Here is a 19,274-nt window from a genome sequence, read left to right as displayed (position 1 = left end):
TTGCATCACAGAGGTTGCATAAGATGAAGCAGGAGGCCACTATAGCATTGACATTGCTAATGTCCATGGGGATCTCCGAGTTCAGGCAACGCCATCGTGCCTTCAACCTTCCGAAGGCACATTCCACGACATTTCTGCACTTGTTATGTGCCACGTTGTACCCAGCCTGCTCTGGTGCCAGGTGCCCAGTGTAAGGTGTCATTAGCCAACCTCTCAGAGGGTAGGCTGCATCAGCCAGGATCAGAGAAGAAACCTGCACATTCTGGATTGTCACCATGGGATTTCTGGGAACTCAATCCCCGGAATCCATCAGGTCTATCAGGTTGGAGCAGCGCAGAACATAGGCATCATGGCACTTGCCACTGTAACCTATTACCACATCCATGAAGCGACCGGTGTGGTCCACTGTGCCCTGAAGAAGAATGGAGTAGAAACGCTTCCGGTTGATGTAGTCGTCTGCGAGGCGCGGATTGGTATATGACACCCATCCACGGCTCCCACACAATTTGGGAAACCCATTCTCGCGAAAGCTTGCATAATCTGGGGGGGGGGGGGAATAGTGAGCTACCGGAGGCCACCCAACACCCAAAACCTTCCCCATTCTCAAAAAGAGATCCTTTTCTCATTGATCAGGAGGAAACAACTCTCCCCCAAGCTCAATGTAAATGTAAGGTTTGACTATGCCACAAATTGCACATGGCCATCATGATGGGAGTGCTCGAGCACGTGTTTCTGGAAGATCACTTTGATAGGTGGCCGCCACAAGGGACACGGCTGTGAACTAATTTTTACAAGAAATGAACCTGCACTCAGCATCACTCCATCAAAACCATGAGGGCTGCGAAACTTGTCCTGTCACTGTTTTAGCATTTCCGCCAACCCTAATTATGATACTGTGTGCTGCGTGTTGCACCATCTCCCTAATCACCCTTCCCAACATCTCCCAAACAACATGACCCACGGCACACCCAGTCGTGAGAACCAAGGTAGATTGCACAGTCAAGCAGATCCTCCTCCATAGCCTGTGTGACCTCCCTGCCTGCCACCGTCGAGCGAGCCAGGCCAAATTGGTTTCCCACCAGTCTGTAGTTTGTGGTGTTGGCCAGCCACCAGATTGCAATCACAACCCTTTTTTCAACAGGGACTGGCTGCCGCATGCACGTAGTCTGCTGCTCCAATCTTGGTCTCAGGCAGCAGACCAGCCACACAAATGTTCCCCTGCAAACAACACATGGCATTTAGTTTCTGCAGGTTCACCAGTGAGCATGTTCGAATGGATCTCTGGCCCACTCAAGAATTGTTAAACATGATCCCTCATGATGGCATCTCGCCGCTCCCCTCACCCCAATCATTAAACACGTGGTGGTGATCCACCTTTCCCCATACATGTGCAGTTCTTTTACAAAACTGCACCATCATATGTTGCCTCCCAATTAGCGCCGTCAACCCCAAGGTCAGGGCAGGGAATACCCAACGCGTGAGAGCTCACCCTTTAGAGAGCAGGTGAGGGGAATATGTGATGTCCAGCACATCATTCGCCATGAAGAAAGACTCCCAGGGTTTACACTGGATAAATCATCCTTGGGAACCTGCACGGGGGAGACATGAACTGGGGGCAGCCAATTTTTAGCATGGCAGGAATTGACTCCTGTAAGACCAATCATGAAGCTTAAAGGACATCGGCTTCTGGAGTAAACCTGTAGGTTCCACGAAGAAAAGAAACCCCATCCATCATTTTCACAACTGGAGGGAAGGCTTAAAAAAGGAGTGCATCCACCAGGATGGGGTGGGACATTGGGAGGAGAGACCAATCCTGGGGTGGTGGAGTAATCCTTTAATGCACACAGCATCATGATACTCCGAGACATTGGGGACCCAAGGGAAGGGGACTGATAGCGGCGTGTGTCAATCTCAAGTTGTCAACTGTTAGCACGCACATTTACCTGGACATCCTAAAGTTGAGTATCCACTATTCATCCTCCCACACATATGTGGCAAAGACACGCCACCACTCCGTGGACTGTGGGTAGGACCACCATCTCCGGTGACATGTCAACGCTGCGAGTCAGCAAACATTTACAATGTTGGCGAGCCATCTAAGCCGTCTACGCTGCCTTCGTAGGTAGCCGCAGGCAGTCGATAACCTCCCTCTCCAGGCACTCGCTGGCTCATCCAGACCATTGCGTAGAGCCAGCATTAGAGTGAATATCACAGACAATGTCTTGGCCAACAGACTGAGCACAGCGGCCAAGATTTCCAACTCCATCTTTCAAATTGAGGCAGGAAGCCTTGACGGCTATGTGGAGCGCGAGGTAGAAAACATGAACCAGCGGATTGATCTATAGAGTTGGAAGACTGACCAATCAAGTAGATGACTCAACTGTGTTGTGATCAGACGTCTTCTGCCACTATTAGCATCGCTATCATTCCCCACCAAAATTCCTGGGTTCGCACATCCTATCTTTATAGCCAAACGCACTTTCGTTACTTGTCTAATTGCACAGCGCCGAGTTACTGATCAGTATCCTGCTGCTGCGCGATCACCTGAGCGAGTGCCTTCATGAATGATCGCTCGCAAGCATTGTCCAGGGAAGACCCATGGAGGAGTGAAAATTTGGGGAGGGTGGGGCATGTAATTTGAACTATTGGTTATGGGGTTGCCACCGCATTGCATTTCCAATGTTAGGCTAGTCAACATTTCCCGCGCTCTGGGTGCACTATTAATTAGTCAGAAGTGTGATAATCAGGGGACTAACTAAAATTCGGAACAACGATTGCCCATAGACTGAACATTCCTGTCCATAGAGAAAGCCCACCTGCCCATGGGGAACAATGGGGACTTCATTTCACCATAGAGAAAATGGAAATCAAGCTTCCCCTAAGCCTACCCCATAGACTATACATGCCTGCCCATAGAGAAAGCACAGCTGCCCATAGGGAATAATGGGGACCATATCTTACCTTATTGAAAAAGAGAAATTAAGCCTCACCTAGGCATAGTGCCTGCCCATAGACTATACACGCCTGGCCATAGGGAATAATGGTGAGGCTTGATCTCCCTTTCCCCCTATGATGAAATGTAGTCCCCATTATTCCCTATGGGCAGGTGTGCTTTCCCTATGGGCAAGGGTGTATAGTCTTTGGGCATGAGATGTTGTGACGGAAAGCAATGGGTTAACCATAAACTGAAGATGCACAGGGCTGCATCAGGTGACCTGAGGGTGGGGGCAAAGTGCTCAGAGCTCTCAGGGAGGGAAAAGAAGTTGAGTGAGAGAAACTGCTGAGGCAGGGTTCAGTCAAGTTGGCTTCTGACAGAGAAGGTGCCTGTCAGAGAAGTCTGTCAGTGGGGACCTGACAGAGATTGAGAGGGTCAGTTCGAGCCTGCCAGAAGGGCTGAGAGGGCAGCTGATCCTGTGAAGGAGCTTGAGGCGGAGACGGGGAAGTCTTCCAGAGACTACAAGCTCGACAAAACCGGCCAAGAGGGCTGTGTGTGTGAGTCAGTTAAGACCTGAACGGTCACAAACACCTAGAGACAACTCTGAAGATCTAGAGAGGTGGTTGAGGGAGTGGATGTGGGTCTGAGACACCAGAAGGGCTGAGAGGAGAGACTCCAGTTGAGGGGTGAGACTAGACACATCAATCCCAAGAGGCCAGACCTTGGCTAGAGGTGGAGAGTGAGTTAAAGGGAAACTGTGAACTGTGTAACTGTGAGAGACTCAAGAAAAGATAAAGTGAATGTAAAGCCTGAAACAACTGAACAACGTATTAGCCTGTGTAAATATCTCCCATATCCCCAAGTTAAGAACTTTGTGTTACAATAAATCTGTGGTTTAAGTTAAAGTTCTCAAGAGCCTATATTTTGTGGGAAGAACAAACAAAGCTGCTGTGGTCCCATCAAATAAACAAGTAAAATACCCCGAAGAGACTGAAATAAAGAGGTCCAATGAGGCCGTGAGGCGGGCGCTGCTATAGATGTCCTTAGGTGAAGAATAATTTTCATGTTTCCCTTTGGCAAAACGTAGTCTCCATTAGTCCCTATGGGCATGTACGCTTCCTATATGGGCAGGCGTTTATAGTCCATGGGCAAGCGCTGGTTCGAGTTCTTGATCGGACATTCCCTTCCTTTGGCGCACATCACTTACAAGGTGGGTCAACCCGACATTTACAACCAACGCATCCTGTATGCATGGCAGCATGTGGCCCCCATCCCCCTGCTAACAGTTATTAAAATGCTATCCACACCTGATGCATTCAGAGGTATTTTGCCATTGCCTGTTACTGAGTGCGGGTCCTCCCATAATGGCAACATCTACCTCACTAAACCTATTTGGGATTGAAGCATCGGGTTTCTGGTTTCCTCAAGGTGTGAATTCGTATTCCTGCCATTTTAAACCATTTAAGTTAATGTGGCCTTCTGCAATGCTTTTTAGACCCCCCCCCCCCGACACACACACACACTTTGAAGATCCAACATGGCACACATGTTGTGATTGGAAATGATGGATAAATATTTCAAGTTGCTTGCCCTGACATCCGAACATCTGAGCTTGCAGGACATGAGTTGTTCTCTGCAGTTTTGCACACATCTTCCTTCCATGTAGGCCTCAACATGACTCGTGCACATATCCTTTAAGAATTTAAGTCATCATATCCTTTAAGAATTTTTTTTAAACTCATTTGATCTTAAATGCTTATAATTCAGAGTTCATGGAGAAGCTTAGGGCAGGCAGGGTGGGGGACCGGACCTTCAAGGAAATGCATGGTTTCATGTAGGCTGCTGTGAGAATCCTGGGAGACGTCTCAAGGTCCCTGGTCCTTCTAGTGCAGGTCATCACAGCTAGACACCCATTTTTCTTTGCGAGCAGCTAGGGACAAGCCCCAACTTCAGATGTAGTTGATGCGGGTGACATTCCATCCAACGATATGGGTGGGCCCTCAAAGATTTCAAAAGGCGGAGGGAAGGTCTACCAACATTGAAAGCGTCCCCCCAAGAAGAATGTGCCTTATTGGCCCCTCATGAAGGGTGTCTCATCATGGTTCATGTCCCCTGACCCCCATTCCTCTTGGCCAGAGTGGATGTGCAAGTTCGTTAAAACAACACGAGGTTCATGACCATAACAAAAGTGTGCTTGAAAATGTTTCCCCATGAGTCGTAGGGCACAGAAAAAGTTTCTATATTTCGGAATGCTGCACAATTGTACCATGAATGTTAAGAATAAACAGCTTTGACACATTCAAAGTTAAGCAAGTATTTACTGGAAATACAAATCAACAGTGTTGGGATAGGCATTGGCACATACACACCTTTTTTTACATAGTGCAGACAAAAAAAATAGAAGTTGGCAGTCAAGCCTGTAACTCAGTGCTTGGGGTCTACAATGTAACATGTGGAAGGGTTCAGGTTCTTAGTGGGTAGTTTGGCCTTCCTCTGAATTGTCTCCATGCCTGGTGACCACCTTGCCTTTTTCCCCACCCTCCAATGGTGCGCGGCACACTTTGCTAGCAGCCAAAGCCTCCTCCTCCCTTTCTTCATCCTCCCCCACCTTCTCCACTCAATCCTCCTCTCCCCTCGCATCCCCCTCTCCCCGCCTCTTCACAACTCCACCACACTTTTCCAACTTTGCACCAGACTTCAGACACTGCTGATGCAGAGACACATCCATTTGTCTCCTCGGATCTCTCTGGCGCAGACGTTGCATCCCACACTGCATGAAATTCAGCCGGTACTCATGGAGTCTCGCTGTAAGATAAACAGATAGGGGGGTGTTGGGCAACGCTGACAGACAAGTAGCATGACAGGTAGTTTCTGGCAGTGGAACACTGGATGGAGGAGGAAGTCAGCTTATCTTACAGTCATGAGTTCAGCTCAACCATTGATTTGAAACTGGGAGGTAGTGGGTGGAGTAGATCGGAGAGAGATTTGGGGGTAGTGCTAGCCAGCATTAGAGGCGGTGGCTATGACAACGGTCCCACCAACGGAGATGATTGGCCCAGGGATTCCAGTGCTCCTGGGGAGGGGGAGGTATGGTGGTGGGAACAGGTGACGATATAGGGGAAGGGGGCTGAGACCAGTCAGTGCTCGACCACCTTCCTGTCTGTGTCCCATCCCGACGGTGACAGGTAGTGGGGCCAGTTTGGATGACTTGCCTCCATCATTGGTGTTATGCAATGCCAGGTCCATCAACAATAAGACCACTGTCCTCCGAGAGTTTCTACTCGAGCAGGACGTGGACCTGGCTTGCGTGACTGAGACTGAGACCTGGGTTCGAGAGGGAGATACGGTGGCCCTCTCACGAACAGCTCCCCCGGGTTACTCAGTCTTTCACCAATCGCGGACTAGCGGGCGGGGGGGAGGAGTGGCGTTGTTCATACGAGAGGCTTACTCCTTTAGGGTGCTCCCGGCCCCAAAGATTGAAGGTATTGAATGTGCCGGTCTGGCGTGGGAAGTTGGAGGGAGGTTGGCGATCTGGCTGGTGTACCATTTGCCTAGTGCACCAGCCGGCACCTTACCGTCCCTGCTCGAGGCTGTGGCAGGCTGGGCGTTGAAGCACCCAAGGCTGGTGATCCTGGGTGACTTCAACGTCCATGCGGATGACCCGGCCTCCAGTTCGGCGATGGACCTAGTGTCGTCCATGGCGACGCTAGGGCTCTCTCAAATTGTTACATCTCCCATGCATCAGGCCGGGCACACGTTAGACCTGATCTTTGCGGCCGGGGTCATGGTGGACGATATAATCGCAAAAGCGGTGCCATGGTCAGACCACCTCGCCCTTAGGGCTCGTGTGGACGCTCCACGCCAAACCTGTCTAGGTGACGAGCGCATTATGGCTCGCCCGCGAAGCCAGATGGACCCGGAACGGTTCCCTGGCCCTCTGGCGATTCCCTCAATGACCTGGTTGAGACCTGGCATAGCCGGCTTTCCAGAGCCATTGACGAGATCGCACCCCGACGCCTTCTGTGACCCCAGACTAGGCTGGCGCCGTGGTATACCCTGGAACTATGCCAGCTGAAACAAGGCCTCAGACGGCTAGAGAGGCAATGGCGGCATACTCATGACGAAGCGGCTAGAGCATCTTATAGAGAGTTTATGAGGTCCTATGAGATGGCAGTCAAAGAAAACATACTTTGCGGCTAAGATTGCGTCTGCAAATTCGCGCCCGGCACAATTATTTAAGATAATTCGGAACCTTACTACATTGCCACAAGGCAAACCAAATGTTAAGGAATTAGAGATAGGCTGTGAGGCATTCGCAAAATTCTTTGCAGACAAAGTCCAGTCGCTCCGCCGTGACTGCCCCACCATATTAGATACAGTATGTGAACTTGAGGCTCCGTGCCTGTCTTCTGGTTTGATCCTGGACCGTTTCGACCCGCTTGACCCAGAGGAGGTTGACAGGATCCTCTCTACTGCACGCCCAACAACTTGCGATCTGGACCCGTGCCCCTCCTGGCTAATTAAAGCTTGCCAGGAGCAGCTGAGATGTCCTATACGGGACATCATAAATAGATCTCTTTCGGAGGGTTCTTTTCCAACCCCTCTGAAAGAGGCAGTGGTCCACCCCCTCCTGAAAAAAGCTACATCAGACCCGGCTGAATTGGCTCATTACTGGCCAGTCTCAAACTTGCCCTTTTTGGGCAAGGTTATAGAGAGGGCTGTGGCGTTGCAGTTACAGAGCTTCCTGGATGACGCTTCCACTTTGGATCCATTCCAGTCCAGCTTCCGCCCGGGCCATGGGACAGAGACGGTTCTGGTCGCCCTCATGGATGATCTCCGGTGACACCTGGACTGAGGCGGTGTGGCAGTATTGCTGTTGTTAGACCTTTCGGCCACGTTTGATATGGTCGACCACCGGCTGCTGGCCCACCACCTCGCCGATGCAGGGATTTAGGGGCTAGCCTTGCAATGGCTTTCCTCTTTCCTGGAGGGTCGGGGACAAAGGGTGGCAATTGGGGGGGAGCTGTCCCAGAGGCACCTACTTAATTGTGGGGTGCCTCAAGGAGCAGTTATCTCCCCGATGTTATTTAACATCTACATGTGCCCCCTTGCCCAGATTGCCCAGAGATATGGGCTGGGTTGTCATCAGTACGTGGATGACACCCAGCTCTATCTATTGATGGACGGCCGGGCTGCCGATGTTCCTATAAATCTGGACCGGGTGCTGCAAGCCATGGCAGATTGGATCAGGACGAGTGGGCTGAAACTGAACTCAGCGAAGACAGAGGTCCTTTGTCTAGGGCGCAGTGGTCCGGAGGGAGGGATCTCCCTTCCAGCTTTTGACGGTGCATCACTGGTACCAGTGCGCAGGGTCAGGAGCTTGGGAGTGCTACTGGAGTCTTCCTTGACAATGGAGGCCCAGATAGCAGCCACTGCCAAATCCGCCTTTTTCCACCTTAGGCGGGCGAGGCAATTGGCTCCCTTCCTGGAGCGCAATGACCTGGCAACAGTGATCCATGCAACGGTCACCTCGAGGCTAGATTACTGTAATGCCCTCTACATGGGGCTGCCCCTGTGCCGAACCCAGAAACTGCAGCTAGTGCAGAATGCAGCAGCCAGACTACTATTGGGCCTACCTCGGTGGGAACATGTGCGGGCTGGGCTGCGGGAGCTGAATTGGCTGCCAGTTGTTTACCGAGTTCGTTACAAGGTGCTGGTTATTACCTTTAAAGCCCTATATGGCCGAGGACCTGTTTACCTTAGGGACCACCTCTCTCCATATGTTCCCCAGAGAGCACTGCGATCCAGCTCACAAAACCTTCTGGAAGTACCTGGGCCAAAGGAGGCCAAACTAAAAATAACTAGAGAACAGGCCTTCTCTATAAAAGCACCCCAATGGTGGAACCAGCTGCTGGAAGAGGTGCGGGCCCTACGGGACATTAGCCAATTCCGTAGGGCAGGGGTCCTCAAACTTTTTAAATAGGGGGCCAGTTCACTGTCCCTCAGACTGTTGGAGGGCCGGACTGCCATTACTGTACAAGGCTGCGGGCCGTCAGTTCTCCGTCTTCTGCATCTCTCTCCCTTCCCCACACCACACACCCTGGCCTGGGAACTCACCTCACCTTGGTATCGCCTCACACTCTGTCTCCACCGCCTCAGCCCAGTGCCGGAAGTGTGCGTTGCTAACGTGAGTTTAGGTCGAACGTCACTTCCGGTCTGATTTTGCCATAACCCGGCGGGCCGCATAAACGTCCTCAGCGGGCCGCATCTGGCCCGCGGGCCGTAGTTTGAGGACCTCTGCCGTAGGGCGTGCAAAACCGCCCTCTTCCGGCTAGCCTTCCAAGATGGAACCTGAAATAAACACCACGCCATCACTAATATCAATATAACTGAGATAGCAATGAGATGAGATTATTTTAGATTGATTTTAGACTTTTTATATTATGCAAAAACTTAATGGTAAATTTAAATGGTATAGAAATGTATAATTGTTTTATTGTTCAACATGGCTTTTGCCACACCCTGTAAGCCACCCTGAGCCTGCCGCGGCGGGGAGGGCAGGGTATAAATAAAAATTTATTATTATTATTATTATTATTATTATTATTATTATTATTAACCATCAACCAGCCACGAAGTGTAGCCTAGCTTCTAGTTTCGCACACTCCATGCCATGGCATGGCCAATTGCTAGAGTCTGCCAGGGACTTACATCTGCTCTCCACATCTCTCATGCATATCTCCATTTGTGTAAGCTGCTCTGTGAGGTCCAACAGCACTCCTGAATTGTCTAGCACGGACACCCACCGCTCCTTCTCCTGCAAATCACATCATTTCTCTGACTTGATAATCAATTACAGCTTTTCCGATTTCTTCTCCCATTTGCTTGCTCTGATTTTCCCGCCCCACTCAATCCCTCCCTCCCTTTCAACGTGACTTCCCACCTCCCTTTCTTCCTCCCTTCCCTCCTCCCCCTCCCACTCCTCCCTCTTCCTTCCCCCATTCCCTCCTTCATCCCTCTCCCCTCTCTCCCTTTTTCTTCCTCCTTCCTCCCTTCCTTAGTCTTTCTTCCTCCCTGGCTCCCTCCCCTTTACTCCCCCCTCCCTTCCCTCATCCCTCCCTCCCTCCCTCCCTTCCTTTCCTCCTTCCCTCACTCCTCCCTTCCCATCCTCCCTTCCATATTCTATGTTTTGCTGTCATACTCTCTTCGTGGGTGGGCCCACCATGGTGAACTTCATGATGGGATCGTGAGGGGGTATGTGGGTTCCCCTGGAGGAGTGTCAGGAGCTTAATTGGTCTGTGTATGAGGAGAGATAGGTAACTCATGTCATGCATAGGGGGGGCAGTGGTGGTCTGGAGATCGTGATTATCAGACCATATTGATGTGGATAGTGGTGGAGGTGATTTTTTTTTGGGGGGTGGTGTTTTGGGGGGCCGAAATATGTGGCTTCCCAGGACATGTGATGCAGCTGTCCAAAGATGCCCACGGACCCTTCTCAATTACCAAAATTTGAAGACGATGACACGATTTAATGGGAAGACATGCAGGGTGCAACAGACGTCCTCACATTTATGAATTGAAGACTCACCATCATTGGAATCCTGGCCCAAGGTGACCACAACTGGCTCCTCCACTGCCAGCTCCGTCTCCACCTCCACCTCACCACCTGTTCAGAAAAGTGTAAAGTTGTCATTTCAGGCTGCATTAGCAATGTTGCAATAATGGTAATGTGACATCAGGAACTCGGTAGTGGTGCCACGCATTTGAGAAAATAGTGTGGGAATCAATGTCCACCCTCACCTGCCTCTTCCAGCTGGTCACTCCCCAGTGTCGACTCAGAGCTGCTCACCACGACAACACCTGCGAGTAGATAGAAGAAATAACTCTCAATTGGACTGGGTCACCCAGTGGTCTTTTCAAAGCTAGAAAAACAATTTTTTTTCTCAGCGACCCATTTTTGCCTCTCAACGGCTCTGAAACATCCCAGTTCACGACCCCCCTCTCCGCCATGCGCCCCCTTCATGCCTGAAGGCGGACTCGCAAGCCAGCAACCACAAGGGACCATCATGAGTAATGCCCACCATAACTCATGATGCAGCCATGCTCCTAAAAAGGGGCATGCTGTCTATAGCCATGTTGCATATTGACTATCCATTTTAATTAAGGGCAAAGTTGCCCTTTTTTTTTAGGAATGATGTCCACAGTGGTACCACCACATTGTGGTGGAGGCCAGCCCTAATCTTCATGGTGCACCGGGAAATATTAATGCTCTTTTGGGAAGCGTTAAGCTAAGAAGAAAAAGTGGCGCATGTCCACTGTTATCCACAGTACTAGGGCTCAGCAGTGCTAATGTTGACTGTGAAGGGGTCCTCACCTGAAACCTCCTCACCATGACTGCTTGGCCCCTCCACACGTGATGCTTGTTCTGCCAGGTAGGTGGAGCGTTTCTTCACTCTCTTGAATCCTTGGAAAAATATAGAGAGAGGTGGTGAGAGATGGGAGTTGTCGTGGAGCGCTGGCCACGCTAAGTTGTGTTAGTGTGTAACCACAGCCACTAAGCATGCAAGCCTTAGGGAACTGAAAGGATTCTTACAGCAGCAGCAATTTGGAGGACAACCCCTGCCAGGCCATGGCTTGCCGTGGGCCTTTCCAGAAGGTGAGAGTGTGGGATTTGGAACTCAAACTTGGGTCACCCTAATAGGAGGTCACATGCTTAACCACTGCTCTTGTAAAGGAAGCATGCACACGCCAGGGAACTTGAGAAATTGGCGTAGGGTTTTTTTTGGGGGGGGGTTGAATTAAGGAGAGCAGGAATTACTGCGGCTTGCCCATGGGATGGACATTCGAGCCTACTTTGGAAGGATTACACAGAAAACCATTACCTCGGAGGCTTACTCACTTGGTGGAAATCGCTCGCACCAGCCCGGCTTTCCGCCCTGCTCCCACAATTTGTGCAGGAGATCGAAGAATGGTGGCCTTCCCTCCATTGGAGGGATGCATCCCCAGTCCTCCAGCGCATCATAAAATGAGGCCTTCAGTCTTTTAAATTTAACCCTCACTTTGTTGACTGTCCTCCTGTGTCCCTTCTCATTCAAGGTGTCCGCCACCTTTTGGAACACTGAAAGTGACTCCAGATGGGTGGAGGGCATCACTCTCTCCCCAGCATTGAGCCTGTAAAGGGCTCGCCGCATCCTCTGTACCTCCCGCTCCTGCCACTAAACCCCCCCTTTTTTGGTTGTCCTTTCTTCCTCATCGTGCTTCGGTCAATTAGTTATGTGCATGCACGAGAGACCTCGTGATGATCACTAAAGCCAGCATGCTACTTGCTTGCCATCAGAGTTGGGGAATGTGGACCAATTAGGACAACCTTGGTCTGGGGCTTGGGACTTCTGAGTGGGGTGGAAAACTATCCAGTCCATCCTTGACGGGACATTTGAGAACTCGGATAAGCACCTGCCCATAGACTATAAATGCCTGGCTCTAGAGAAATATGAACATGCCCATATGGGGAAATGGGGGATCGCATTTGACCATTGGAATAAAAGGATATCGAGTTCTGACTAAGTACAGCACCTACCCATAGACAACACATGATTGCCCATAGGGAGAAGTGGGGGCAGAAATCTGCAGCTCATGAGATAAGAGCACATTGTCTCAGGCACCGGCACCTACGAGACATATAGCTATGGTTTAGCACACTCTTCCTTCTCTTTCTCCCAACATCCTCCTGCCGATGTAGAGAAAAGATGGCCAAACTAGACTGATAACTGCAGCAAACATTCAAAGCACACCACCATCTGCACATTCAAACTTCGAACAGGGAAAATTCTGACAGTGTTTCAAGGCGGGCCCATTCAACCAATCAGATCTCTGCATGAGGCGGAAGGGCACAGCATGAAATCAAATTGCCGTTTGCAAAAGGCATTTTGAGCGAGATCAGCGCACATTTTAGTGAGCGGTTCATCTGCGACGTTACTCTTGGGGATTGATTCCTGTGCATGCTCGGAAGGAAAACCCGACACACAATCTGACATGTGATTGCTGAAAAGCGGGACACTGTCGAGATGCAATCTAATACAACGATGTGCGTGCGCAACTCCTACAGCATTGATGCGCAGCAAAGCTTTTAGTGTGATCGATCAACTGCTTTTCACTAGCGGGACCAGCTCTTTACGTGATTGTTCGTGTGAACATTGCCATGTTGGATTTTGCTGCTCCAGTAAAGAAAAAGGCTCCTCCGTTTTGCTTTAAGTGGTATGTCTGACCGCACCCCATGTATACTATATATTATGGATATATAGTATATATATATATATATATATATATATATATATATATATATATATATATATATATATATATATATATATATATATATATATATATATAAATAATATATTATGGATATCCCTCCCTCCCCCGCCTTTGGCGGGGGAGGGCGGGATATAAAAATAAAGTTATTATTATTATTATTATTTGTAGGTTCTTTCATGCTTTTAAAGCATTGTTTTCATTTTTTTGTAATGCCATGTTCTGCATTGCTTGACATAGCATGTCTAATACTTTTTTGCACTTTTCTACAAAGGCAGTAGGGTAGCACTGTACAAAAGGCTTCACAAAATTATTTGGATAAATTATTGCAGACTGTGTATAGTTTGCTGTGATCTAGATAATTTTGCATCGTATAATGTGTCATGTGTTGCCACTTTGCTTCAGTTTTTGTTTTTTAGACTTTTAATTGTTTTTACAACCCAGATCCTATTTTATTATTTATTAAATGTTCCATCTTGTTGATTGTATTAACTTGTTGATTGAATTAACTCACTCTGTGCAATCTATCTTGAGTCCCAGTGAGAAAGGTGGACTATAAATAATGTAAATAAAATAAATATTAGTCCTTTACTGAGCAGATGGGTGAATCCAGATTTTTAGGAGGTCAGGAGGTAATCCTATACACACGTGGTTGACAATATGCTTGTTTGTATGTTTCACTTTGCTGAGTAAAAAGGCCTGGAATCATATCAAATATTTTCTCTACTGGAATATGTATGCTGTTTCTAACAATGGTTATAATAGGGTTGTTAATTGGCTGGAAAGTGGTAGGAGACCAGCTTGCCCTGTTCTTGTACCTTTAATAGTAGTTGGATGTGCAGAAATCAGGAGGTGAACTTCTCCAAGAACAGAGAAAACATTATCCTTATCACCTGCTAATGTCAGCACAGCTATAGAGGCCAACTGAAATGCTGACAACCCCCTAAGCTATACTATCTGGAACCAGCTATGCTGGCACTTGATCTCTGTAGTTAATAGGATGCCAGGGGCTGTTGGATCTTTCTGTAAATAAACAAAACATAAATCAGGGCAGGCAAGATAATACTATTTTAAATCCTCAGAAATCCAAGAAGCCAAAGCATGAGAAGTTATAAATTGGCTTGTATTTAGCAATGCTGCTGAAACTCAAGCATCGTCTAGGAACAGTACCATAGGATCAGAAGAAAAAGAAATATAGGAGAAAAAAGAAAGACAAAAAGGAAGTGTTCTTTTTTCAAAAGCCATTTACTGAAGAAAACTGCAAATGACTCAGCTGCTACTATATAGTAAACAGATTTTAAAAAAAAAGAATAGTATCTAGAATACGGAGAGATAGCTAATTCTTAATAGCTGTCTATTTTCTGAACAAAGATAAAAGGGAGTATGACTGAGCACCAGTGGAGGATTTGCCCCCCCCCGGTTGAAATAAAGAGTCAGATGCAATAATTGGATTAAACTAAGGGTCACTTTAATTTATTAATAAACGGCAAGAGCTAAACAGAACCTGCAACCTGGTCAGGGCCAGGGGTCTCAACAGACACCTCCCCTACCATTTAATGGGCGAGCAACCCAGCCCCTGCCTAGAGCTGTACACCACAGCTCACACCAGGCCAGCTCAGCAAATAGGCAACAAACCGGGAAGGTCCAACCACGAACCGGGCAACTCAAAGAAAGGAACCTTCCAGGTAAGCCACAAAGGATGGTTTGCATTCTCCCACCCTGGGCCGGCAAACCCAAAGGTCGATCCTGACAGACCCCTAACCCCACAAAAGGGGGATGCTTTCTGGTCCTCCCCTAGCCACATAAGCTCATTAACCACAGAAACCTGCCACCACTAAGGCCAAGCCTCTGCTTGGGCCTTAGTACCCATTGGGAGGCCCAAGGCCACCCACAGCTCTTGCCGAAGGTCTCCCAAGAAGAGACCATTACCCTCATCCGAAAGATGAATGCCATCACCCCTATGGAGGTGGGGACAACTAATATGAATGTCCGGATGAGGCAAGTAGTAGCCCAAACCATCTTCCAAGGCTCTCCGAATTCTATTAGCTTTGTGACGGGCCCTGTCGATGCCCAAAGGGTCCCAAACACCCCACCAAAAAGGCAGGGGATCATGGCCAACCAAATTATAATGGTCCCAGGCCATCTCCTTGATAGCCCTAAAATCCTCCTCTGCCTGCAGGGCCAAAGCTGTGCCCTTCATCAGCCCAAGGTCATTACCTCCCAGGTGTATAACTAAGACCTGGGGAGGAGGGCAAGCACTCCCTTGAAATAACAATGGCAACAGGCCAGGCCAATGAAGGCCCCTGCGTCCCCACCATTCAATGGTAACCCACTGGCTGAGTCCCAGCTGAGAGCCGACTGAAGTTTTCCAAGCCTGATGAGCAGCCCAAAACACATAACTGTGTCCACAGATGAGAACATGGCTCCTCTGGCCAGGAACAACAGCATCTAAAAAGAAAAACAGTTAAACTAGCAACAATAACCACAAACTCCAAGCTAACCCCCCCCCCATGAAGTTAGGGATTGAGCAGGGGGCGAACATAGGCTTTATAAACTGCTGAGTGCCAACAGCCCAGATGCTGAATGGCCGAGGAAGGATAACCCGGGGCAGCAGCTGTAGAGGCTGCCCCAATTCTAAAGGAGTGGGTACCAAACCGCACCCCAGACAACTCAAGTTTTGCTAAAGCCTGAGTAGTCACAGCCCAAAATTGATGTTTTGTCAACAGACTGCCATTGACATGACAAAACAAAAATCCCTCCCTAGGACCACGTACTGCCAAATAGGCAGCCAGAAAAGAAACTGGACACAACTCCAGCTCAGAACATGTGCCCAGCTCCAAAACAGTTCCGTTGTGATGCTGGTCAGTCTTGGAGTGTTGAACGGTGATGACCGCCTCACTCTCAACTAACCTCAGGTCCTGTAGTAACAAAGTACTACCAGAAACATCATCTCTGGAGTGTGCCACTAGCTCACTGACTCTAAGGGCCCCAAAGAAGGCAACCAAGGAAGCGGCATGAAACAGTGTGGACTCAAAATAGGATGCACACACTGTGCCCCAAACCCCCTTCAAGCCCCTAAGAATCAAAGGGGAAATAGGCTTCCTAGTGTCAGGATTAGGCCCAGCCTCTCTAGCCCAGCCCTCCAGCATCTTTCGCAGACAAAAGTATGCGGTTTCCTCCTTATACCCCAAAGTCTTACTAGCAAAAGCCAGAGCAGATAGGCGTCCCCTAATGGATCGCACGGCCAATTCCTTTACCTTTTAAAGCAACACAGTAGTGGAGCAACTGCTCTAGCAGGAGGGGCCAAACAATGTGATACCCTACCTCTGACCTAAAGTCCTTAAACTGCCGCACGGCATGGTCATAAGACTTCCTGGTGCTGGGCGCAATGGCTAGGCCTATTGCTCTGCAGGCCTCGGCTCTCCAATCACCCATAGCTCCTGGGGCATTTGCGCCGGCTCTCAATCGGCTTCTGGGGCCAGAAACCTCCCCATCTGTATACGAGAGAGAGTGTCAGCCACCCTGTTATTCACCCTGGGAACATGCTTGGCTAAAAACAGTATGTTAAGCCACAGGCAATGCAGAGTGAAGGCCCGCACTAATTTCATAACCCTTTGCGACTTGGATGTTAGGGAATTAATGACATGTACCACAGCCATGTTATCATACCAAAAATGAATAGTGTGATTGGCCATATAATTCCCCCACAGCCAAACAGCTACCAGGATGGGAAAGAACTCACGAAACGTAAGATCTCCATTCAATCCCGCCTGGCCCCATGAAGCTGGCCACACATCCGCGAACCAATGTCCGCGGAAATAGACCCCAAAACCTAAGGAACTGGCAGCGTCAGACATGACCTGAAGCTCTGCTTCAAGCTTTATGTCTTCCCTCCAAAATGAATTCCCATTGAAGGACTCCAGAAACTCCTGCCATACCAATAGGTCTGCCCTCATGCTGCTTGTAACCCACATTCTATGCTGTGGAAGTCGTAGACCAGCCATCACATCACAAAGCCTGCGCAAGAAGGCACGTCCAGGAACCACAACTTTGCAAGCAAAGTTGAGATGCCATATGAGCTGTTGAAGCTCGACTAAAGTAACCTTCCGCTTAAGAAGGAAAGAATCAACCTTCTCCCTCAAATCTATGACTTTCTCAACAGGTATTCTGGACAATTGTGCCAGAGTGTCCAGCTCGATCCCCAAAAAAGTAAGTCTTGTGGCTGGACCCTCCGTTTTTTCCTGTGCTAGTGGAACACCCAGCTCTACCACCAGCTCAAGAAAGCCAGACATTAACTTTGCACAACGCCCAGTCCCTTCAGCACCCACAAAGAGGTAGTAGTCCAAATAATGAACCACTTCCTGTAAACCCACTTTCTCACGAACAGTCCATTCAAGGAACATGCTGAAGCGCTCAAAAGCCGCCTGTGATACAGAGCAACTCAAAGGCAGAGCTCTATCCATGTAGAATTGCCCCTCAAAGGAAAACCCCAGGAGCTCAAAGTCAGCCAGATGGACAGAGAGAAGGCGAAAGGCAAACTTAATATTACATTTAGCCATCTCCACCCCCTTACCGCAGCATCATACAATGCTAACTGCCTGATGAAAGCTGGTACACCTAACAGAGCATAAATGCTCAGGAATGCTATCATTTACTGGTGCACCCCTGGGATAGGAGAGATGGTGAATCAAACAAAATTCACCAGCCACCTTCTTTGGCACCGCTCCCAAGGGGGAAACCTGAAGGTTAGGCACTGGAGGGGTAGAAAACCGGCCCAAAATCCTGCCTTCCGCCAACTCCTTGGAAATCTTACCCCTAACTACTTGCTCCATACCCTTAACAGAACTAAGGTTCCCTGACTGAAATGCAACCCGGGGACCCTGAAAAGGAATCCTAAAACCAAACATAAAACCCTTTAACAGACAAACCCTATCAACATGGTGCGGATATTGGGCAAGCCACTGCTCAAGAGGTCCCACCTTTATCGGACTGGGCCCCTTTTCCAGCTTGGTAATTGACTCCACCCTCACCCTGCTTCTTTTGGCCTTTACGTGGACGGGCTCTGGAGCAGTTATTAAAGGAGTGAGAGCCACCACACGAGGGGCATTCATGCTTGTACTGGCAAGCCTTCCTGCTACACACACCTTGGGAGTCAAACTCCCAGCAAAGCAAGCGGGGTTGAACTGCCTGCCCCACAGAACTGCGGGAAGAAGAGGAAGAAGTCACAGATGCCCGCTATCATGATAGCTATCAGAGTGGTCACCCAAATTTGGTCGAGCAGGGGACATGACTTCGAGCCAAAGCTGCTGGTGGATATGATCCCACTGAAGGGAAGGGTATAGAGCAGCCCTCTGTCAGTGTATTGAGTCCTCCTTCCACAGCATGACAGAAGCAAGAAGAAGCAGGTGGATCTATCTGACAGGTCAGGTCAGATCAACCTTGTGAGCAAGCCGGTTCTGGCTGGACTGTAACCAGGGGAAAGCACCTGCTGAAGTCAGCAACTGTATGGACTGCCGTGATTGGCTGACATGTATATATAAGCACTACAGTGCCAGACTGTATTTCTCTCAGTCGAGAGTTGGTTCCTGGCGTAGCACTTTGTCACTCAGTTTAATGTTATTCACCGCACTAGTTGTATTGTATATAGTCTGTAAATACACTACTTTTATACTAGGTGCTGGTGTGTGGTTCTACTACTTCCCAGAGTATACTCTTGAACAGTTCTCTGTTTTGCACTCTGCACATGCACTGCCAATACCCTCATCCTGAACTCCTGGTCATATTGAAGCCAGGCAGGCCCGTTAAACATTGTATACCCCTTATAAATAATATCCATATACTGTATAAGTGAAGCACTCCTCCAAGGCTGAGCCCATGCTATCACCCCAGCATATATGAAAAAATCAGGCAGCCAATCGGACCAAGTTCTGTCAACTTTCCGTTTCTTCAATTTTTCTTTCTCCTTATCATCCAAATCCTCTTTGTCTTTCTTCTCCAGCTCCCAGAACAGGAGGGAGAAGACATCTAC

At 48.9% G+C, this 19,274-nt stretch overlaps 1 protein-coding gene across 1 annotated transcript; it reads right to left on the bottom strand.

The window, feature by feature from the left end:
* Window positions 1-5,233: 5,233 nt before the first annotated feature.
* On the bottom strand, window positions 5,234-12,126 carry LOC132589624 (uncharacterized). Its single transcript, XM_060262369.1, has 5 exons — window positions 11,835-12,126; window positions 11,310-11,399; window positions 10,736-10,795; window positions 10,524-10,601; window positions 5,234-5,740 (listed from the first exon to the last, which is right to left on the bottom strand). Exons 1-5 carry the CDS (start codon window positions 12,124-12,126, stop codon window positions 5,553-5,555), a joined length of 708 nt encoding a protein of 235 aa, XP_060118352.1. The 3' UTR covers window positions 5,234-5,552.
* Between the last annotated feature and the right edge of the window lie 7,148 nt (window positions 12,127-19,274).

The sequence above is a fragment of the Heteronotia binoei genome, chromosome 21 (genome assembly GCF_032191835.1).
Source record: "Heteronotia binoei isolate CCM8104 ecotype False Entrance Well chromosome 21, APGP_CSIRO_Hbin_v1, whole genome shotgun sequence".
Taxonomy (NCBI): Eukaryota; Metazoa; Chordata; class Lepidosauria; order Squamata; family Gekkonidae; genus Heteronotia; species Heteronotia binoei.
Note: the sequence above shows the minus strand (reverse complement) of the source record. Positions and strands in the feature narration are given on the sequence as shown.